Consider the following 25,531-nt stretch of genomic DNA (forward strand, 5'->3'; position numbering starts at 1 on the left):
AGTTGGCTACCAGTTGAAAACATTTTAAGAATCTAATCTATTTTTTAGTTAATCGAAATGTGTGGAGATTGGTTTGTTGACTCATTTGCATGGTTATTATAATGTATACACCATACATTGTTAAATTTAATTTAAAAAGAGCAACTGTCGAGTTTTTTGAAACTGAGGTAGCTAACTACTTGTGTATTGTGTAAGTGATTTGAAATTGGAATGCGACGTTATGATATTACTTGAGTGTACATAAAACTATTCTCAAATCTATTTGTTCTTATCGCTTGAAATCGTAGCAGTATTGAGTAATGAACACAGAATTACCAAAAAGCGAATTAAACGACCGAGGCGGCGAAGCGGACGGACCGTCGCGGAAGAGCTCAATTAGCATTATAAAGGGAATTTTTTTTTGTTGCCTTTTAAATGAAAATTTACTAGAAACAGCGAGTACGAACCGGCCCGGCAACACAAAGTATTTAAAACAATAGCAATCGTAAGTTCTTGCATTATACATATACTTGCTTGCATTAAATTTACATCATTATCATTGCAGCTAGTAGACGCGTAATGCAAAGTATAAGCTTCTGCCAAAGATCACCACGTAGACCAGTCGACCGGCGACTTCCCGGTCTTAATATTCTCGTCGATCCACTTAGTGGGTAGCCTAACTTAGGTATTAGCCTGCAATGTTATCAGAGTTGGAAAAAGAGAACATGGCTTCATAGAGTACTGAACATATCGCTTGCAGCTCAAGAAAATTACAAATAATATACAATGGAACTGTTAAGAGTCTTGTGCTGCAACGTAACCAAGTAATTATTCGCGTTAAAGTAATAATGACCATCGTTACAACTCTGTCACGCTCTTTGAAAAGTTCACCTTTATTGTTTTCAAATAGACTAAAGCTTACTGTATCCAGTGTCTTCGGACGATTTTAACAAAGTAGTTTGTTCACCTTATTTAAAATTAGAAATCCATGTTCACATTAACCAGTAAAAGTAAGCCCTTCAGAAAGTACAGACGAATTTTTCTTATCGACTAAAATAAATTTTATCAAAGATAGCTATATATATGAGTCAGTTTTCTCAAATCGAACATACTACGGCTCCGGCGCGCATTGTAAACCGGAACACAGTTCTGGTCACAACCGCCTGGCTGTACAAAGGACGGCGTGGTATTGACCTAGATGGCCATTAACAAGGGACATGCGTGCAAAAACTTGAGCCGTATTAAAATTTATCTCGTGTATTATTTTATTATTTTAAATTGATGAACATCAAATCTACGTAGGAACAAACTGTAGTGTAAATATTCACATATCGATATTATTACTATATAAAGGATTATTTAAAGTTATATGAATACGCCGTGAGAGCAGAAGAGATCAATTTGATGGAAATTTGAATCAGATTGAACTATTTATAGGGTCTAAGGCATCATTTAGAATTATTGAGACGTGTCCACTTACGACAGACCTCGTAAAAAGACTCTAGGTCAAAAATAGAGATACGCTCGAAGCTCTAGGGCGCCAAAAGTTCTTTACAATGAGTCGGTAGACGCGGTGTGGTTGGACTCCGCGATAGGTGGACCCACGATATAGTTGAGATCGCGAGAACTCGATGGATACGAACAGCGCAGGACCGGTCGTCGTGCCTATATTTGGGAGAGAACTATGCCTCGTAGGCGTCCATTGGTTGAAAGGAATAAGTCATCCTTCAAATAAATGTTAAGTGATACTCTTGATACAGTACATGTTGGAATTCATTCCCGAACTGTATTGTCACTTAAATTTCTGCACGCTAGAAGTATTAACAAGTTTTTGTTTAATGAACTTAAATTTATTACAAGATAACTTATAGGCATTGCATGGGAGAATACTACCACAGTTACCCGCAAAATAGTATAAAAATGTCAATAATTAAACGTACATTTGATATCGTGCCGATGTTAACAAATCAATAACAACTGCTCAAAGTATACAATTTAATATTTAAGCTCTGTAGTAGAGACGAAGTTGGTACTCTTCAATACGAAGGCACGCCAATACCTCGGGGTGGTTGATTTAATTTAAAATCCCTGAAGAAATTCAAGAAAGTCGTCACTCATTCTTTACATTGCATCTTTTGCATTACAGTATGGTTCGGAAATTTAATTTTGCCTTCAATTCCCCCGCCGTCCCTTTGAAAAAACTTTAAATTAAATTACGAATTTTTATTTCACTTTCATCTCAGCGGTTGAAAGTTTTTTAAATAAACATATGTAACCCCTAGATAGTTGCTTAGAGAAGGCCTCGTAAATTACAACATCAATCTGTAAATTACGACAAATGACCATTAGAAGGTTGCTACAAACCGGTTAGATAGCTATGGGAGGCCTGTACCCAGCATTGGGCCTCCTAACATCCGTTCCCAAAGAAAAAGTTATTATTTGTCGTGTCCGACCCGGGATCCTATGCATAGATATAGTGCATGAAATTTGGAATTTAGCCAGCTGTAAGCTGTTTGGATGCCATAAGTCTGCGATGTCCCGAATTTCGAGGTTGCATCGTTTCAAATTTATTCACTCTGTGTACACGACAACGTAGCAGCTGTTTACCGATCGAGTTCGATCCTCCGTGCCTGACACGGGAAATTCTCGTTTCCATTTGCCACGTGTTCAAAGCTTTAGCTTTGTGTATAAAAAAAAATCGCATGTTTACATTGGCACGGCCTTGTGAACGGTCATTGTAAATTTATATTAGCTGTTGGTTGGTAGCGGAGGCGAGTCACCCTTTTCGTTCCATCCGATTACTATCAAACCTGCCTTCCCAAGATCAAGACCGCGATAATATTAATATGCCTTCTGTCCGGTAGTTTTCAAATCAAATAATTAAGAAGTGAACATTTGTGCGTATAATAATAACAATTATATACAGACAGTCAGATTGAGAAATTAACATTCAAATTATAATTGTTCAATCAGCATTACCCGCGTCACGGTGGGATCCCAGCGGTGGGATCATTACAAAGCTAAATTTAATATTTGTTATGCGTCACCACTGTTTTCGTACGTCATTATGTAAAAAAATAAATCATTATTGCGAAAATAAAAAAAAAAACTTCTCGCTTCAACTAAGACGTAATAGCGAAGAATGTTAAGTTTTCCGAACTTTATGACATAACAACAAACTTCGACAGATAATTTCCTGTTTACATAAAATTACATAGCAGAAACGCAATTCATTCCGAAACAAAATGTTTTACACTATTATATACTTTTGTTATTATAGTCGTCGACGTTGCTACCAACAGACGTATTGGGTAATAATATAATCGCCACGCATGGCAGGCAGGTTGGCGATGGCAGTGTGGTGATGTAAAGGATGATGCTGCCCATCCTCTCGAAATTTGTTTGTGAGCACTGATCCTATATATCAGGAGGACCGGAGAGTAATGTCGCTTTTTTAAGTTAAATTCATACGACTACATTTTTAACAAGTTTTTATTTATAATCAACAACCTTTTGCCATCTAGTATACAAATTTTCAATTCTGGAACGGTAAAAAACAATAGATTTTTGATGTAAGATATGTCGACAGAAAGACATTACTTTCCGGTACCCCTAACAAATGATGTATATAGTGTGAAGTATATACCAGATCACGGGAATCGAACCCAAAACTCTACGATCTAAAGTCTCAATCCGCTACAACTGCTTATATTGTTATATTGACCTGTTAGCACAGTAGTTAAAATAAACTATTCTCATACTGTTACATAAATTCTATTTAGGGGACATCCACTTGCGGTTGTAACGTAAAAAAAACTAATAGAGCGACGTAAAGTATAATTTAAAGCAGGAACATCGGCATCGAAAAGTCATTTGCCCGGGATCGAGTTGAGCGCACGCTTTAGCGAATTCATGAGATACATCGCGACGCGTCCGTCCACCCGAATGTTTATCTTTGTTCTCGCTGATGTATTAATGATGATTTATTGAAATACCCGCATCTGTTCGTGCGATTTGTAGGTCATACGTACGTGCACAGTGATCGGAATAGTTTTACCGATTTTTTGGTATTTGAACCGAACTCCTAACATGGATATGCGTGATAATTTAACAAACTGTGATCTAGAAACGAAATATGAGAGAAAGAAGGTGATGCAGGGATTTGAATGTGATGAAAGATGGAGATTGTGAAGGACAGAAGGAGACAATGATATAACAGAACATAAGGAAAAAATGTTACATGCAGGAAGCAACGATTAAAAAAAATGGATAAGCTAATTTTATTTTTCCAATCTTAAAAAATAACTACAAAGTTGACCTGATTCATTTCCTTTGGACCAATACGCCTTACCCCTTCTTTCTGATATGTTCATCAAGCTAATTTACATACTGCTTGTTTATAGATACAAAATCTGTAAATGTTAAAATTAATACACTCAATTTCATATTGATTCGTTGATCACTCTGAAATATGTAATATTTATTTGTTATTTCTATAGGAATGCGACGGGACTTCTAATTCTGGCGGTACAAAGTTCGCAGGGAACTTAGTAAACAATAATTAATTTTAATTTGTAGTGATATCCGGTTTTTAAATATGATTCTTTTTTTATAATATTAACGTTTTTAATATTAGCGCAATAGTTGAGATTTGGATACATTTTAGCATACATTAATTATGAGTAAAGGATTAATACATTCACCCCTAAGTTTTTACATCTATTAGGGGGACCGGAAAGTAATGTCATTTCTGTCGACATATTTTACAGAAAAACCGATTGATTTGTTACCTCTCCGCCTTGAAAATTTGTACACTAGTAGAAGGCAAAAGGTTGTTGATAATGAAGCTGAATATATTGTTGATTAGAAATAAAAACTTGCATGTGTTGTTGTGTACTTTCCGGTCCCCCTAATATAACCAATCACCCTGTATCCACACTACAATAGCAGTCACTTGTCATTTTAACGACTTCTAGTGTCCTTAACTGTACCATGATATATTACCATACACGTTTGACTGCGTTTTCTATCATCAATTCAATCATTTCAATCATTGAGTTTTCCTCTAAAACATAGATAATTAGCTAATTTCCTTCTTCCTTTATTTAGATTTGTGACTAATCTAGTTGACGTACTGCGACAAATGAAGGTTCGATAGAACCGAGCTCAAACTGTGGTTTAAAACTAGGTGTTCAGTTAGCGACCGCATATCGGTTAGTGGCAAACGTTAACCACAGACTAATTACGGATGTTATCACCTTTTAATGCCCGCTCATTATGCAACTTAGTCGTCCATTAAACAGATTGTCCAAATTCTGTCTAGAAGGATTTGCTTTAGACAAAATCTACACATGTCTTTGCATCTCTTTTTGTAGTCGACGGTCAATTTATTTCAATGCTAGCACTGTTTACCAACTGAACTATAGAATATTATGAAATGTGAAATAGAATAAACGGATCAATTGATCTAAAATATGTGTATGGTGATACAGATGCCTTCTGCGAGTAGGTTAAGTATTTCAAGTGGTCATGATTGGGCGTCTATATCTAACATTTAAGTATAGTGTATTTGTTTACGAGCCGGCAAACACGACGCGGATAGGCCTACCACTAAGTTGACTGATAAAATTGTTTAAACTTACTGTATGCGGTCGATCATCGTGGTTATCGTTGGGAAAGCCTTTTTTGTTTCTGTGGGGGCGGGGATGTCCCGAATGTTAAAGTCGCTGTTTTCCAGTCAAGGATCATCCACTGTCCCTCACACTTGAAGAAGGCCTATAGGCTAACATGATAATGTGTGTTGATGTGTATTGGAGTGTGTGTATGTTGATAGCGGTGCGTTTGTATTGTTACAGCTGTGCGAGCCGACCGCATGCGCGGCGGACGCAACAAGTTCGGGCCGATGTACAAACGCGACCGCGCGCGCAAGCTGCAGATGATGCGGCAGCGACAAATCGCCGTGCAGACGCTGCGCGGGTCACTGGGCGATGGCGGCCTGGTGCTCGGCTTCGGCTCCCCTTACGCGGCCGTGCCCGTAAAGCAGGAGATCCAAATCCCGCAAGTGTCGTCGCTGACGTCGTCGCCTGAGTCGTCGCCAGGGCCCGCGCTGCTAGGAGCGCCGCCACAGCCGCCCCAACCGCCGCCGCCGCCCTCCCACGACAAGTGGGAAGCGCACTCTCCGCACTCGGCATCGCCTGACGCCTTCGCCTTTGATGCGCCCGCCACCGCAGCTGCCACGCCCTCCAGCACCGAGCCCACCAGCACAGAGACCTTGCGCGTCTCGCCCATGATCCGCGAGTTCGTCCAGACCATCGACGACCGCGAGTGGCAGAACTCGCTCTTCGGACTGCTGCAGAGCCAAACCTACAACCAGTGCGAGGTGGACCTCTTCGAACTAATGTGCAAAGTGCTCGACCAGAACCTCTTCTCTCAGGTCGACTGGGCGCGGAACACCGTGTTCTTTAAGTATTTAAAGGTGAATTTCCAGATAAGTATGAGTCCCCTCTCCCGACTTCCCGAACCCCCTCCGGTGTACACCAGTGCTTGCGAGTTTGCATTGCGACGCTCGGCGATATTTTTATTTGTTTCACTTGTAAGGCTTTGCGAATGTCGTGTGAGCGCGGCTTGCGGCGTGTGATCGATACGCCGCGCCCCGCAACTGGGTCAAGTTCCCACGGCCGCCGCTCCTGCTCCGCCGCGGCGGCGGTGGCGGCACGCGGCGCGCCCCGCGAGGCGGCGGCGAGCGGGGACCGGACGGAGCAGCAATAGCGCAGGAGTGGAGCGAGGAGTTGCGCTCGTACGCTTACGCAAGAGGCGCGCGATCACGTGGCCGTGCGCCGTTGCCGCTCCGCGTCGCGGCGTCTCGCTCCGGCGGGCAGCCTCCCGCGCGAACAACAATTCTCATTTGCGCTAAATGGCTCGCCTTGTTTACGAGCCATTATCAGAATTAGGACAGAGTAGCGCCCGCGACGACGAAACGCGCGTTCAGGGAGGCGGCGGGCGCTGCGGTCCCGCGCTTTCTCCAGACGGATGTGATGTAACGGTGCGTGGCGGGGCGGCAACGCTGCACTTTCGTCGCGCACTTGACACAGTGGCCGTGGCCGAGTTGCCGCGGGAGAGCACTTTTTACCGCGTAACCGCCCGTAACCGCTACGTAACTAGCCGCGCGGCCTTTCTTCGCTTTCTCTTGCGTAACGCCGCGGTGAACTTGCGCGCCTCTCCGATACAGACCGACGACTCTACACACGCACAAATATACAAATATAACGCGTACCTATTTATAAATACTCGCTACGCATACTTCTACGCTTTAATCACATCGCTTCATACTTTTTCGGCGCCGAAAGAATTGTTAAAAAAACAGCATGTAGGCGAGTGTAACATTTTATCAGGCGCGATAAAAAGTACCTCAACGCCATCTTACATCACGGCTCCCGAGGTCTAGACATGCGCAAGCGACGGTTTCGAAACGACAAATAATGACAATAAGGCCGGCTAAGTGAATTTAACGCTCTACATAATAAAATAATGAAATAAATTAACGCTCGGCACGTACCAGAGTGTGAGCGTTGTGTAATGTATTTGTCGAGAATACGCTGCCGGATCCGTCGGATCCGCAACAGTTCCTAGTAAGCGGTCGAATTAACTCGCGGATACTACTCGTTTGACATTTCCACTCTCGTTGTTCAAACGAAAGGGATCTCGGATCGGAACAACCTTTAGTCAAATGCTACGCGAGTCCACAGCGAAGACATTTCACGCTCTAATACGCTATGTCTAATACACGATTCCAAACATTGTCCTCTTTCAAATCGAGCTATTCGAAAATAGAACTCGTAAACGTACAAGAAGGCTAGGCGCTCGTGGCCTCTCTATCCGAAGTAAACATAACCGGCGCGCTCCTATATAACACCGGCGACTTTGACCCACTTTACGGAGCCGCTATCGGGCCAAGATGGCCGCGATAGGGAGCGATTACGGTCATACGCACACGCTCCCTGTCACCGGCGCACGTGAAACACAATGCTTATGTTCTACAATGATTCAATTAGACTATCTAATTCTTGTATTACAACTCGAACGCCGAAAAGTCTCTCAAGTACGGAGCTGGTCAAGCGACCTAAAAACGCAGCTACCGCACAGAGTTACCTTTAATTTTATTCGTTTAATGGACAAGGCTCCGACGCGATTGTGAAACCTTAGTAACACAAACCCAAATGAGTTACATAAACGCGAATGTAACGACCGCCGGGCGGAGTGTGCTTGTTCGCTGAGATCGTTCCAATAGATCGGCCGCTCCGATTCTGACGGTCCGAACTCGGTTGAGCAAGGCGCGGTGTGGCAACGGCCAGCTAAAATTCAAGAGTTTCGTAAACGTGAATTTAACACGCGGTCCGTGCTATAATGCAACGCGCGATGTGGGTCACGGGAACAGAGCGCGGCGGCGACACCTGGTCTAATATCGCACGAGCGTACCTCGCCGCTATGACGTCACACGCCGACATCCACCGCACAAACCGGTGAAATCTTTCAAATGCACCGACTAACCGAGTAACCAGGTTGCGCGCATTTATATATACTACTGTGCTTATCTAACACTTAGTTTATGTATAAACTTGTAAAATTGTGGCAAAGCGAATGTATTACCCACGGAGCGCAAGGCTTGGTTACTTGGTACTCTCCACGGCGGTTCCCTTATCCACGGACACTGTATGCGTGGATGTGTTGGTGTTGCAATGCGCTCCTCGCTTGTTGCAGGTCGATGACCAAATGAAGCTGCTCCAAGACTCGTGGTCCGATATGCTTGTGCTCGATCACCTCCATCAGAGAATGCACAACGGCCTACCGGATGAAACCACGCTGCACAATGGACAGAAGTTTGATCTACTCTGCTTGGGCCTTCTCGGCGTGCCATCTCTGGCCGACCACTTCAACGACCTCCAGAACAAGTTGGCAGAGCTCAAATTCGATGTCCCAGATTACATCTGCGTCAAGTTTCTGCTGCTTCTCAACCCTGGTTAGTATCATCTGATGAAGACGCTGCAATGCCGCGAATGGATGTACATTTTTGCAATGTGACTTGCGATTGTGATTTACTTACGATGTGGTATTTATTTTGAAGATTGATCTTGGGCTTTCAGAGGTGAGGGGCATCGTGAACGTCAAGTGCGTTCGTGACGGGTATCAGACGGTGCAGGCCGCGCTGTTGGATTACACGCTCACCTGCTACCCCTCGATACAGGTAAACATTATTTATTATAACACAGGAATACTTTAGTTACTTTTCCGAGGCTTTCCGGAGAGTTACGCAGCTAATGTTTAAATCGAGGCCTTCGTGTTCATTCTTGATCAAAACCTGACCGCGTTCTGTGTGAAAGCCGAAGTCGAGAGAACTCTGGAGTCCTTGCAGCTATGGAGTGTATAAGTGTTTGTTCACACCACACTGAGTGACAAATAACCATTTTTAGGGGGACAAATAAATAAAAATATATGTACCACAATTGTTGTTTATAATAAAACATTGTATAAAGTTGTTGGTGATTGGGGGACTGGAAAGAAATTAAAACATATAATTATTTTTCAGGCCGTAAATTAAATAAGATACAGAAAGGAAAAGTGTAAAGAATGAAGTTTTAACTGTGAAGATATTGTTAGAGTAAATATTGATTTATAATGTAAATAAGGAAAGACCTATGAATCGATATGTATATATTGATAACTAGGTTATTGATCTAGGGTCTTTATACCCATAGCCTCTAAACCGCACGTGATGGATTAAGGCACGTGTGATTTTTATATATTGGAAACAAGATATATGTAGTGATATTGACGATCTTTGGTGAAGGTCTATGGGCTGTCATGATGATGATGATGAACTCCTTTATTTAGGTCACGTTCTCCTTACGTTCTGATGGATATGGTTGTTTGGTATATTAAATACAAGACCTATTACGATCCACTCAAATGAAATCCGCGGGGCGTGTTGTTCTAATAAACGTTTGAATATTTTTGCGGCTCCACCGCGTTTGTGTTCGAATTGAACAAAGAGCTATTATTTGAAGAATAAACAGAATATTGCACGAGGCGCGAAACGAGGTCTCTCTATATTTTCATCACAATAGGCGTCTAGCATTGACAGACAGAGCGATCCGTATCAGACGGCGTACCGCGGACGAAATTTGTCTAACACATCTGGCTCACAATGCCCATTGAATTGTAGATTCGAAAATTTCCTTCTCAAAAATTTATAACGTCAGATTTCGGACTAGGTCATCTTCAACTCTTGACTCTCTTTGTCATTCCTTAAAGTCAATCTCGTTCCGTCGAATCCTTGTTACATATTACGTCATTTTATTCAAGCTCATTGGTTATACATGTAATAGCTTAAAAAGACTAAATGCATAGCTAATTTACTGTGAATCGACCACCATTTAGTTCGATATGTAGCCTAAGGTATTTAAAGATTATTATTTTGTCTAAAATTAGAAATTAATTTAAACCATACAATTGTTTACGTAATTATTCAGTCGTCAATACGAGCCAACGTTTGATGATTGAATATGGAAAATATGATGACTTTTGGCGACTTTCCCAAAAGCAACTTGTTTTCAAACGCTCAAGGGGTAATATAAGCTGGTAACACATTAAGTGCAAAGATACTAATTATAATTATGCATAAGTGTGTAATGGGTTTTATTACTTTTTTTTGAAAATCTCTTTCAAGGTGGCATTCGTAAGAGTTTCAGCCCACATGATCGAATATCACTAATAATACATACATTAAAAAAATGATGACATCCGGACTATGGTTTCCGAGAGTTATCTAAAAGAGCATAGCTATATTAAGAGAACTTCATAGAATTATGGTACAGGACAAACACGTTAGTTTGAGCGCAGCTGCCAACGGAAAATATTATTTCATTGTATTTTGAACGTAGGCGGTCGGTTCTGGCTGAAACAACGAACTACTGTTAGTCAAAATATCCTCTTCCATTACAAAATTACTTACCAATAACAATAGTTTATTTGTTCTCCTTCTATGTTTAGTGCACGTGTACTCGTGTTAGTTTAGTATAAAGCGTGAGTCTTAGGAAATAATGGGAAATTAACAAGAGATCTGATGACGCATCTTCTTTGCTGTAGTCGATTACTAAGTAGGATTTAGTGGGATCCCAACCTTTTTTCTTCGTTGCAGTAATATAGCCTGTGTTATACTGTCATCATTATTTTAGCCGTAAGACGTCTACGGATGGACCTAAAACTCCGTATATTTTCAAAAGAAACCGGTGGGAGCTGCTTGCATCTAACGTCTTTTCGACTATCATCATGTTAGACGACTGTCAGTGATCAGTGGTCTCGACGTCAGAATCTTAAGGTCCTTAGAGGTCATGACGATGAAATTCCTTCGTCTACGAATCTCATCATTCCTGATCCGACCTCGTACAGAAATCCCGAGCCATCTCCATGGCTCGTTGAGCAACAGTGAGCTTGCCAATTACAATTAAACTATGTAATTTTTTTTATATTTATACGCAAACGGTCTTGCGTTGTTCGCGTCCAACGACTTCCGGTGACCTTGGCTAGTCGGTTCATTTAGTGGTGGCTACCAGAAGTACCATACAGGTGGAAAACCAGAACTTTTTGTTGCACTTAACATGTAGTGGGCATCTAACAGCCGATATAATGATGACGATACACGAACGGACTGTAACATTGTATTTGTGATAAGTTTATCGTGATGTCTCACGAACGTAACTATTTCAGGATAAATTTAGCAAATTGGTGACTCTGGTGCCGGAGATCCACGCGCTTGCGGCCCGAGGGGAGGAGCATCTGTACCAGCGGCACTGCGCCGGGCAGGCGCCCACACAGACCCTTCTCATGGAGATGCTGCACGCCAAGCGCAAGTGAGTTTCGTACCGCGATCACCCCGGCCCCCATTCATTCTATGTTTGTGTACTAAAACCTCGAGAGCAACCTCCGATCGAAGATAACGACAACCAAGCACGCTTTCTCATTCCGGATCCGATCATGCATAATAAATTTGAATATATAAGTAAATTTACGTATTTATATTGTGTGAAATGAATTTCATTCGCGCCCGCTTGGGGGCGGGCGTTTTAATGAGCGAAGAAACGATGCAAACCAGAAATCCAGTAATGTGTCTCATTCTAGGCCGATCGGAGGCGAAATCGTTAACCGCAACGCAGAGCACGCGTCGACCCTAGACAGATTGTACGTTACCCCTATCTTATATGACAATATATTAGTTTATGCGACAGTTCATGTATTATGCATTAACGCACCGACTTGGAGTTGCCAGTTCTATTACGCACACGCGAGAGTACGTGTTTTTTTTTCAATAACTTTACATAACTAATCCAAAAAATTATCGATTTCTTGTGATTATTTCAATTCGATGAAATGGTGGCATATAGCGAGCCGTTACTCATCTAGGAGCTTGCCTTGCTACTTATAAAGAGATCTTAGGTTAGGCGCTCTCTGCGTCCTGCCGCCTCGATTCGTCTGAATCAGCAGATGCCATTTAGCCATAAACTTTTTGTTATTTATAAAAATAAAAAATATATATTTCTATAGAAATTATTGTATGGTTTAATTTTTTAAAATATTATAACTACATATTTTCGATAATCAAATTATTATAATGAGAGTTGCGTGAGAAACCAATGTTTGACGCAGTTGTGCTCGAGTTATTACAGTAGGCGGTATGTAACTGGCAACTCCACGCCTCACACCACACGCTTTTCCAGTAACATGGTTTTTAGTTATGTATATATATTTATATTACTTATCCTATTAATACGTACGTCATAATGTCGTATGTTTTAACATTTCCAGCAATTATATATTACATATACATCCGTAGTACGTTACACACTAATTGTAGATATACAATTTTTTGTTTATTTCTCTATTCAATCTCTTGAAGTCATTGCATTGTTTTCGACAATGTTGCTAAGCTGCGCATGTGTTTAAACAAACAATTCATAGCTTATGACGTTTTGATGCGATGTTTTTCAGCGCTTATCATTTTGATTTTTATAAATATGTAAAAATCGCATGAATTGATTGATTGTAGACATATTTGCGAGTTGATTAGTTCCTTAAGTGATTTGTTAAGAACTAAGAAACTGTTTCATAATTTAACTTTCATTATATCCGGCTGTAACGATTAAAACTACATTGATTCGATAATTTAAACTAAACCGTCCGCGTGTGTCAATTTTAAAAATTGGAAACTTTGTTCTCTGATAAAGGAAATAAACTAGTTTGTTCCTAGATGGTCTTATGTATTTGAATGTTAATCGAAATTATTAGATTGGGAATTCGACAAACAGTTGATGAATGAATGAAACCCGAGCGGGGTCCCGAGCTGGCGCGTAGTCGACGTTCCGATGCAGTCCCACCGACTTGGTGGCGGGCCAAAATTCCATCTTGTAATGTGTCGTGTCAAGAACTGTTCCACTCGTACGTTTTATTGACCCAATTCCGCCGAGTGCCCGACAATTGACCCAAAAAAAAAGCTTCCACTTATTTCTGTTAAACATTCGTACAGTATTTTTTTTCTTAATTTTTTTCGTCATTGAAACGGAACGACGTATATTTGTAACATAAGCGTGACACACTACGAGTCGGCCAAATGTAAATAGACCTTATATGTATGTGCAATAAGAGGGTAAATCGGAATCGGATGATGTTTCAAGGGAATGCTCTGTGTGTCAGGTGCGGTTTCCTGCCGAGTGACACGATTGAGCCGCACTCTCCGATATAGAGTAAGCATTTACTTTGTTGTGCCTCGAATCGAGCTTTTTACACTTCGCACACGCACCGCCAAGCACTTAGTATGCACTGGTTCTCAGAGAGAACCTAATCACGGGTCTCGATCTTATGATCCATTTTTATTATTTTGTCTTTATTGATATTCCCACAGTTGGGACACGATTTTTGTCCTAATCAATCCAGAAAGAGCTAGATGTCCTCTCAGTTCTGTAAAAACATCATTATGTCCGGGTGAAGTCTTGATATTGATAACGTGGTTTAGGGTTTAACGCGCTTCAGATGTGCCAAATTTGAAGTCACGGAATCTGCTGTCATCAAAAAGTGACCTACCTTCAAAATGATGTTTGTTATTTGTTTTACATTATCTGTAGCGGCGACGTTATATTAGTGTCTATAAATATAGGTCATTATACATCATATAGGTCGATGTATATGTTAAGTAACCTCCATAGACGTCTACGGGGAATAACCGGTTAAGATGACTCACTATTGCAGAATAAATATATATCTTATATATACGAGTTACGTAAATTTCGAAGCCTGTTGCGATACGTCTTAATTTTTAAAAGTAAATTGAGTAAGCCTCATTATGAAATCGAATTGTACATGCGTTAAAACAATTGAATAAAGACTCTATGCCGAACGCGTGAATGTTTCAATTTGAATAAATAGCAATACATCTCATCTTTTGGCCGTGGTGTTGAAATATTAAAACGCATTTAACTGGGTCACCCGGTGCTATCAATAAAAAAATTACTAATGATAGCCTGTCGTTGTCTCAAAGTGTTTTTTGTTCAGCATTTGCGTGCGAAAATTTTTCGATTATTTTTTTTATTTCTTCAGCTTTTTTTGTAAATATATTAAACAGTCTTAAGTAACAAGAATTAGCGTGTATATACGTTGCGTATTATATTTAATGTGTTAATGTAATTTAAAATGTACATATAATTTTAATGTTAAAAATATGTTCTAATGGTGGTTTTGTAATTAAATAACTACATATTAACATATGCCAGATGTGTTCAAGCTGTCCGAGCAATTTTTTAAATTATTTTTTACTGGTAAACAAGGTTTACCGACAACCTTGCGTTCCTGGGTGCAGGTTTTTCGCTGGTCCTATTGGAAATCAATGGAAAATGCCTGTGATAATAATGATTTTGTTTTCAAAAATTAAATTAAAAGTACAAATATGTGTTAAATTTAAATATTGAAGTCAATTTTCACCTTGAAATATTTTAAGAAATTTTATTGAATAAGGTGACAACGATTCATCACTTCACTAATTTTCATGAATTTTAAAGTGAAAGTAAAATGATTGAAATAAGTACGGTCTTCCGAAAATTAGGATAATTCTATAAATATATGATGCCTAAAATAAAATCTGAAAGACCTATAGGTTGGCTACCCACATATACATACATTTACGATTCATATCATAGATCAGCAATTCTCATACTGATCGTACGTGGTCCAATTGGGTTACGTGAAAATTATAATACTAGAAAAAAACTGTGAAGTAAAACTGTTTTAACTTTAAAACATGGACCGGATTTGAATGAGATGAGGTCATAGGATCTTTTCACTTTCAATTTTGAATTACATGAGAAAAAAATCTGTTTTTATAGGTATGATATTCAATACATTGAAGATGTAATTGAGACAAATTAATTTCACATTTTTACTAAATTTAAAATTTAAGTACGAATTATTATACTTATAACTTAGCTTCTAACAAATTTTAAAAAAGATTTAAGAACTCTGCCAGAATGGTAGAGATATATACGCTAGGCTCAAAACGATCAGTTAATAATAATAAAAAAAAACAATGTAAATTGTTGACAATTATTTGTTGTACAAACAAATTTTGTTGGACAAACGCGTCACTCATACATTTCCAATATGATCGGTTGATAGTGGCTTGCATACACCTTATGGGTGAACGTCCAGCGCTGCGCTGATCCGTGGTCACCATTTCAGAAATTTAAATTGATAATATGTATATTAAAATCAACATTATAACTGGTGATGATTTAATTCTATGGATCACAACTCTAGTAGTCCAGTTATATTTTATTGTTAAAACTAATAATAGATAGAGTTTATGAGAAACAATATACATCTGTAGATTATTTTTTAGATGACAACACTCGTCTACGTATCGTTAGGATAGAAACACAGATGGAAATTATTGTAGATTAGATTTTTAGAATGTTATAACACTATGTATGAAAAGATACATTTCATCATCTTATCAGCTGATGGAGGACCAAGGTTATGCTTCCCCCAATTATGATTACCTTTCATGCGCTGCCTATATATATATATATATATATATATATATATATATATATATATATATATATAATAAGTAATATAGCTATTAAAATGCGGTTAAAAACTATGAAGTTTATTGTTTAGAGAATAAAAAAAAATGTATTTACCGAGCGAAGTAATTGTAAGCAAAAGGTAAAATGTTAAGCTTCCCGGAGCCGCGTTAAGCGCACGTTAAGAGTACTTCAAGGTTAAAACTTTTACATTTTTACTCCGGCCGCCTGATTGACGTCGCCCCAATCAACGACGCCCAGTCGTACGAATCAATTCCATTACGCCGCGACTGGCTCACTGTGTAACTTCAATATAATGGATTCATTATTGCGAGAAATTATTTAAATTTTAATATCTATTATAAAATAAAGTAAATATTGAAGCGAGAATATCTTAACACCTTTGTCTTAATACGATAAAGGTAAAAAAAAAATTATCGCTAAATAATGAAATTTATTACGTAACGTAATGTAAAATTTAAAATTACGTATTGCTATCAATAGTTTAAAAATAAGTTCACATGGTTTTAATTATTTAAACGCTATTAAATTATATTTTATACCTAATTTCCCTAATTAGTTGAAAATAGCATTTGAGGAAACTTGGTTCGAAATTTCCTCTCTACCTCAACAGAGGTAGATGCTAAGTGCCCTCTGCGCCTTGTTCTCTCGAACTAGCGGAATAGCAAATGCCACTTGGGCGGTAGAGTAATTTAAAAAAAATACCAATCCCAACTAAGCCCGCTGTCGTCCGAACATTGTCTATTGATCGTGTCCCACTGGTGGACTATCTGAAACTTGTTTAGGTTCTTGTCTCGATTTATTAACAAATATGCATTTATTAAATTTATTCATAATTTCTATGACAATATTCAAAATAATATTTTTGATATTCTTTCATATATCTCGATTGTGTGTCACGTCAGAAACTTAGTATTTGGTGTATACAGGTGTTCAATAAATCGACAAGAATGCGTAATAGAGAACGGGTAACATAAAAAAATCTTTTTAGTAAGAATGTTGCCATTGCTATATGAATTTTTATGAATCGATTATAGACAGATTGCGTCTGGTAACACCGGCTGTTGATCATTCAAATTAGATAGATTGTAGGAGACGCCTTAAACTGTAACTCTATGGACATTCAAATGTTGTGCCGTTCCGAGGCCAAGAAGCTTTCGATTATGAAACAGATAGATTATAAAGAAATTCGCAGCTATTAAAAAAAACATATAGGTAGGAAGCATAGTTAAAAAAAAGATGGGGGAAGTCATCCCCCTATCGAACTAGAAAGAAGCCTTGCAGGAGTTTCTTCCTTCTAAGTCATTTGGAAGTAGTAGTAGTGTTAGCTGGGCAATAACATCCTTCCAAATCAAGGTTGATGGTAAACGCGTATTGAAAACACAAGCTGGGGTTACCTTTGGGGAGCCACCTTCACAGATCACTTTATGGAGCATCCACCAAGTGATCTAAGAGTTAATAGATATAAGCTATGTTATGTAAACTAGGCTTAAAGCTTACAGCGCCTTTTTTCAATTTGTAAATACCTATAAGGCAAATAAGATTTAGACGGAATAACAAGACGAAAATGAGAATAGAGATATTAAAAATTTTAAGCGTATATTAATTATTAGAATTTAAATACGGGATGATTGTTTATATTTGTAAAAGTATTAAAGAGGTGAATGTATTTACTGTCAATTAATGTACAAAAATCAATGGTTATTGAAATAATGAATAACGTAAAGATAAATCAGTGAGAAAATACGTTATTAAAATTTTATCTCTGCAGACTTTGTACTGAAGTTTTTGGCCTGTAGAATTCCAATAGAAAAAAAAAATTAAATTAATGTAACATTTTTCAGAATGAACACTATATAAGATCATTAGAAATAGATGTAAAAGTAAAGTCTGTATCTTAACTCATTTAATGCTTTTACATCTCTATAACCATTCACCCTGTTTTTGCAACTTGTCACAGAAATTATATTGAATAAACATCGCTAGTGATGATCCCAAAATATTAAAGGTGTAAATGAATTAATATATAATATATAATTATTTTTATATAGAACTCATATACATTAAAACTGGTTAATTAACATAATGCTTATTAATCTCACTTACAGTTTGAATTCGAATGTTGCCATCATTTCCAAATATTTTCTTACAGACATTCCCTTTGAAACTGGATGAAATTATATTAACAAATCACCTCGTGTTATTCATAAATAAGAAAACTAAATATTTAAATTTATCACTATTATGTTAATGTAATATTTTAACATTAGTATTATAATAAAAATATAATTTATTACGTTTTAATATTGATAACATTGTGTGTATATATGTATATATATATATGTAAAGTGTTTCTGGATACTCATTTGTTTGATGTGTTGAAACAATTTTGTAAATAGAAATGTTTAATGCAATATATTCTAACAAACTTTTTTAATCTTTTTAAAAGTAAACATGTCCGTAGTTTCTAAATAAAGTTTATTAGACATTTCAGTATATTTTCAAAGGTAACAAATAAACTGGTATGAGAAGTAGTATTCTTATTAATATATACATATATACATGCAATGATATATATCGAATCTTTTCAATAGCTTTGAAATGTAGCTATTAAGCGTAGATAATGTGGGTGGATGTTGATTGGTCTAGTTTGGCTGCGAGTAGTGGTGAGGTGTAGAGGGCGCACGTGAGACGTGAAGTGGACAGCTTGTATAGAGTGCCCGGTGTTGTAACTGTGTGCGTTTCTGTCCGCAGGTCCTGAATCAACGGCGCAGACGACCGTACGCGCCGCGCGCACCCCGACGAATGCAACGAATGCGCCCGTTGGAAGTTCTACAAATATTTACTTACCGCTTAGTTTTTAGTTTGTAATTTGGTGTGTGATTAATTATAAATAAGTTATTGCACCGAGCGCCGGCCCAATTGCCGCGCGCGCCTAGTCCCATACAGATAAAGCAAATATTTATCAAACCTAATCTCAGTCGCATGTGCAAAGCAACACACCTTACGCCGGACTTCGTGTAGCTACGTCTTATTTATTGAGCAGCCTGTTAATCGTCTAATTTTTTTTTTACTTTATTTTTCGAAAGTTATGAATTAAGTTTTTTTTTAATCTACATAAATAGATTAGTTGTATGATAACATCGGTGCGATGGGAAAATGTGAAACAGTACATTTAGGAAAGCGTCTGTGATTATAAATGATGAAGTTTGGAAACCGTTGTAAATGTTAGTCGATACGATACTATGTTGTGTAAATGTTTAGTTTAATTGCATCACGCAAGGGGGGCAACCCTCTCGTTTCTTGTTACTTACTAACTTTAGGTCTCGCGTGATAGAGGAGGACCCCGGAGGGAGTGCACCAGGAGGGTCTCGGCGAGCGTCGTGGACCGGGCAGAGCCGCGCCGAGGGTCGCCTGCGTATATTTATGTATATCGTTAAATTTAAGGAAAACCTTTCACTTGTTCGTTTCTAAATTAACGTTCGTCCCCATAAGATCTTTATCTGGATGTTGTAATTGTTGTTTATCGGCCGTGCCAGTACAAAGCCTATGTTGATCCTTGTAAATATATTAGCATATAACACAGTGCTCTATTCTACTTATATTGTAATTATGTAAAATATTTCTCAACATACGTGCAAAAGAGCCTTAAAAATCATAGATTTTTTTAAAATAATAATAGAAAAAAAACATATGGGTACTAGCGCCTACCGGCCGATGGCCGCGCGAGGCGATGTATTTTTATAAATCATATTGTTCTTTATTAATTAACATATATAATATGTTAACAGAAAGTACATGATTTCGTATTTTTCTAATATAAAATATAGTAGGTTACGAGAGCGTGTGAAATAATCAAATTTAGACATGGAGAGCGGTTTTATGTTTTTTTTTTTCGATGAAATTGTTACGCGGAATCGTCTCCGTGTGATAGCTGTTTGGTTGTTTATGTTGGTTCACCGCGTTCACTTGCGTCGCCGCCTTTGCCACGGGCTGCCACAAATGGCCACCGCCCGTGGCAGATGCGGCACAAGCCGCCATCGGTTACGTAACAACGGAATTTTGTTTATAACAATGTGATTGATCCACGTTTTTTTGTGTTTCAAAGTGAATGTTTATATATTTTTATAGTTTAATAATCATAGTTTCACTGCACTAAGTGCGAATGTCTAGGCTGCGTCAACGATTATGTTAAGTAGATATTATTCATATATATATATATATATAAAACGTTACTTTGATTTCGATTCGGCTTACCGGCCCCGTTTCTTCGCTTATAGCTGCGTAAGGCACCGTTTTTGTCTGTAATACCGTCCAGTGAACACAACTTTATCAGGTTAAACGAAAACAAATCTTTCGGCTTTATGAATTTTTCTTTGCGCTACCCTTTTAGTGCTAGGTCGAAAATAGAACGGAATAAAGTACCTGGATATGATTAAAGTACACAAATAAACATATATATATATATAAAATCATGTATATTACATATTTACTTATACACAAATATCAACTCCGACAAAGTTCCTCGAAGCAATGTTGTGTTGTATATTTTATAGATTATACACTATATATCCTCGATTCGAATGAACAATGAAATATTTTTTTACAAGTGAACAAAAATCTATGTTTACACGTCGATACAAGTTTGAGTTTACACTACTATCCGACATCACATTTAGATAGAAGTTTCCCAGAAGAAGGTTCCCAGACTTTTTTTCTTCCCGTAGACAAAAGTACGTTCTAAATTTAACTGGTTCAGTGGGATCCCCTGCAATATTTCTACCATGAGTTTGTCAGTTAAGCTGCAACATCTATTAACGTTGTGTATCAAAAATTTTATCTCTTTATACCTAATAAAAAAATTGTGGAGTCATGTATTCATGAGTCCAAAAATTTTTTTTTGTCACATCGAATACCCGTCGAGTCTCAACTGGACTTTTACATGTCCATCTGGGAACCATTGAACGATAGCTAACATATATAAATTATTGAGCAACTTATTATGTTTGTTGGATTAAATTAGGGGGATCCCCGTCTATATCTTTGTAATGACCGTCAAACACGTGCGAGTCAATTAGAGTTCGGGTTTCTTTTATGAATACTGTAAGTTGTATTGACGTCCACCGACCGTAGCTTCAAGCGGGAGCTTTAAAAGCAAAGCTGATCTGTGATGGTATGAATTAATTAGGTGCGTTTAGCTCTGCGGCTTTGTCGGTCACGTCATGTACTCGCCTGAGCGCCTACCTTTTCATATAAACCTCCGCGAGCCCATCTCCAACTACCCCAAACCCCCAAAACGCCCAATATATTTTACCACATGTTCGTTACCATATTGCAGTATTTTTTGTAAACCAGTTATATTTTTTTTTCTATATTTATTATTTACATTATCGATAACATTATACAGTATTAAATCACAATGAATTGGTACCTTATATATTAAATCGAAAAACAACGCCAAATATAAAATGTATTGAAGATCAAATTATTAAAACTATCCGAAAATGAAATAAACGGACTTCAATTATGAAGTCTCTATTTTTTAATGTATACATGTATATTAGAGAGTATGTATATCATTCGTTTTTGTTTAGAATCATTCATTATTTGTAAATAAATATATCGCGTATACACTTTACGATTTATAAATATTTTGTAACACATGGATGAATCGAATAGATGTCGCGTGCCATTGAATACATTTCGCTTGTTCGAGGAGCGCGTCGGAAGTGGACCAAGCGAGTGACACTACAGTGACATCTTTACGAATGAACTCGACACCGTACTTTCGGTGTTTACGAACATATCAGTCGATGCATCCAGAGATTCGATGTCGTTGTTTCTTAAATCGGAACATTGAGCTTGTGTTGGCATCCGCTACCGACCGCCTCGCGTACGTCACAGCTTCGCCGCCACCTTCCGTTCGAATGTTTCATTTCTATTAACTAATAGATTTAATTGTATGCTTGTAACGTTTAAAACCCACTATCTTCGTGTTAAGTGCCGCGCTGCCGTGTGCGGCGCGACGTTGTATGTAGAGTTATTATTGTAAGTAATATCTATATTTATAAATTAAAATGATAAGTATTCTAAAATATTAAGGTACACGATTAGTGTTCTGTGTAAAATGTACATTTTGAATTCGCGTAGATGGTAAGAGAAAGAGAGTGGGTGGGGGGTGTGGTGGCCGGGAAAGAAGGGTTGGCGTACCGCCCCTCGGCTCACGTCCGCGGGGAATCCCCGCGTGTTTCGCTTGATCATAATCAACATCACAAGTTCGTTCAGACCGCGCGTCACACACATTCCAAAACAATTCGACTAAAGGTGACGCATACCGGGGAACGCGTCGCTGCTTGTAAGTTAACCACTTTGTTGTTCATTAAGCGTAAGTTAGTTTATAATCTCAGTGAATGTTGTTTAATTTAGTCTGTGTATAGTATTTTTACCGATTTAAGTTGTGCGAGGTGGTGAAGTTAGCGAGACGCTGGCCTCGCGTTAGCTGTAAACCTTAGCGTTCATTGCAGCCCGCTCGGTGGGGCTTTAGTTTAAACTGATTACATGTACATATAGCGTGGCCGCGGCGGTTCACGCGCTGCCAACAAATCTTTTGGATACCGATGTTATGTATGTGTATTTGTGTTACGGTGGGGGCCGCCGGTGGAACGCAACCCTCGCAACTAATCAATTGTAATACCTTAAGTATGAATTCGGTCGAGAGCGAAATCTCTTTTGTAAGGTTGCTACCGCTTTAACTGGATCGGACAATAGCTCGGGCAACGTTCGTTTACTTTCATTCTACATGCACTCGGTGAGGGTACCCGTTTATACCGGAGTACCGTCTTTTCGGCCAAAGGATGCAGTTAAGGATGAAGCAACTACGCACCGCCACCTCACCGCGCCACCTTACCTCACATCACGCCTCTTGTACATTGTAAAGTAACGGTTATTGTTGAAGCTATATGTTTAAAAACTTATTTCTATTGTCGATACTGTGTCGTGACGTCATGGAGTTTCATAATGCACCGTGCACGGTCCGTGCATCATCTATGTATTTATTTTAATGGTGATCAATAAATATTGTGAGACGCACGAACGCGCCCTTTATTGTAGAAATAAATCATATTTTCGTTTAAACTATTGCGTCTTTATTTGTTCCCGAACCTTCCACCATATCTGATTACACAATAATCTCTTTTTACATAAAGAAAAATATCAATGAAACCTATTCATGTTTATGTACTTATAAATCTGTGATATGCTTGCGCTATAAACACAAATAAAACTATTGCATACTGGTTAGCAATATACAGGTTGATTGGTTATAGGTCTAAAAGATTTGTAGGTATATATATATATATATGTATATGTATATGTGTCAGCAAAAGGTGCTTTGACACCTATTTCCAAGCACCTTGTATATTATGGTTACACACAGTATGTTTAATTAATTTGTGCAGATAATATATAAATGTGTAAATAATAATAGTAATGCGAATTTTTAAAATGTTTTTTCTTACTATATTATAATCATGTTGTTATTTCTGAAACCATTGATATTTGGATAGTATTTACCATACATTATTTGACAACACATGAGTTTTCATTCACCTTTTTAAACTTTTACACTCGATAACTAATCACCCTGTATCTAGTTGATTTATGTGCGTAATAATTCTAATACTGTAAAGCTAAGCGATATATTAATATTTTTATCTCGCTCGGATGCAAATCACTAAATAAATAAATAAAGATTATTTTTATATTTGACAATGTTAGAATTAACTAAAGTAAATTGGACCAATAATTAGTGCAGTGTAAAATCATACATGAAAAATACACTAGCTCTCAATATATCAATCTGTTTATGGAGAAATCTATTACTGTTGTCGCTGTCAGGTTATGGAATGAGCTGCCGGATCCAATTAGATGTGCTAGATAGATCGCTGACAGCATTTTAAGAAATGATAAAAGAGCACTTCTGTCTCTAAAATAGGATATTGTGTAGCATCTCTTAATTATTCCTATTTATGTAGTACCTTTCCCACGTAAATATATATATATATATATATATATATATATGTTTCTATATTTGTATGTCCGTACACCCTAAACTGCCATCTCCTTCATGTCCCTCATCTCAATCCAAAGGTAGAGAACGCCTCTAGCGAAAAGAATGCATCTTGTACTATTTATATTGTTTCTTTTTTTCCTATATTTGTCTTTTATTAAGAATTAATTTCAAAATGTCATTTTTGCCGATCCATTGCAAAACTTGACACCACGAATTTAACACTAGCAATAAATAAAATTAAAAAGATGGTAAATATAGAAATAAAAATGTCCTAGTAACTGTGCGTTGATCATGACTCTAGTAGTAAAGATATACACCAATATCTCGCTTTGCGTCTTTTTCCGAAATACATCGCTTAATTAATACAGTACCCGGCGATAAATATTGCACTTCGACTTTTGGAAAGAGACAATCAGGTAATTTCGGCTTCGTAGAGCACTATCTCTATCCCACACTACCTATGTGACGTTTTGTCAGTCGCTGTATTTTATGCGACAGAGATAACGCTCTAAGAAGTTGTTTTGGGTTCGAGTCTACATGGTTTGTTATATAAAATTATTACTAATTCACTTTGCGTAGTGTTTTCTTGGAAGACGCAGAATGAGGCGACATTCTGTTTGTTAGATTTTATCTCCAGACAACAGGGTGGCACTTTTAGTTCTAGGAAAGGTTCCTTAGCTATACGATATTATACGATACTTAGCGATAGTCTCATATAAAATGTATGAAGTTACATATAATAGCAGAGATAACATATTGAAACATACTTTGATGAGTGTAAACTTGTTACAAAGTTACAAAGAATGAATGTTAGTAAACTTAGTAATGTGTAAGAATATTGGTCAATGGACGCAATACGCCACATTCCATTATTAGCTAACACTTTTACAAGAGTTTGATTTCTTCAAATTTGTTGCAAAAATGTTGCATGCACGCAATATCATCATTGGTTATCCCGATTATCTAAATTCAAGACTTGGATTATTTTACACCTAGCGAAGAAATTTATTTTCACGAATCTTGTAAAAAAAGGTCGAATTTCATTTATCACACAACCCACGGGAACCGACTAAATGTGGCATTTGTATTTATACTGGCAGATGTACTGGTCATAATTGCAGTATTTTGCCTTATTATAGCGGCATTATGGCTGAAAAATAGCTAAGACCTCCCATTTCGACATTCCCTTACGCTTATATACAATGATGCTGAATAAAATTCAAGTGCTAAGCAGGTTTTATGGTGTATATATAGATAAAAAAATTAATATATATAAAGGATGGTGTTATTATTTTATTTAAATTACCCAATGCATTCGCAAAAATCGCTTCGTCTT

The 25,531-nt window shown here is 37.9% G+C and overlaps 1 protein-coding gene across 4 annotated transcripts in view; it reads left to right on the forward strand.

Moving 5' to 3' along the window:
• Positions 1–23,226, forward strand: part of ftz-f1 (ftz transcription factor 1) — a 138,441-nt gene extending 115,215 nt beyond the window's left edge. For 3 of the 4 annotated variants that reach the window (XM_068764919.1, XM_068764936.1, XM_068764913.1), the window contains 6 exons: positions 5,835–6,454; positions 8,737–8,995; positions 9,120–9,220; positions 11,743–11,885; positions 12,154–12,213; positions 18,879–23,226. In XM_068764919.1, coding sequence (XP_068621020.1) covers positions 5,835–6,454; positions 8,737–8,995; positions 9,120–9,220; positions 11,743–11,885; positions 12,154–12,213; positions 18,879–18,885 — 1,190 coding nt within the window. In that variant the 3' untranslated portion in view covers positions 18,886–23,226. The remainder of the gene's footprint in view (positions 1–5,834; positions 6,455–8,736; positions 8,996–9,119; positions 9,221–11,742; positions 11,886–12,153; positions 12,214–18,878) is intronic. The other variant, XM_068764928.1, reaches the window with a different exon arrangement.
• Positions 23,227–25,531: the final 2,305 nt, after the last annotated feature.

This window comes from Battus philenor, unplaced genomic scaffold, assembly GCF_028537555.1.
Source record: "Battus philenor isolate CCGP_79_NKW_IND1 unplaced genomic scaffold, ilBatPhil1.0.hap1 SCAF_1, whole genome shotgun sequence".
Classification (NCBI taxonomy): Eukaryota; Metazoa; Arthropoda; class Insecta; order Lepidoptera; family Papilionidae; genus Battus; species Battus philenor.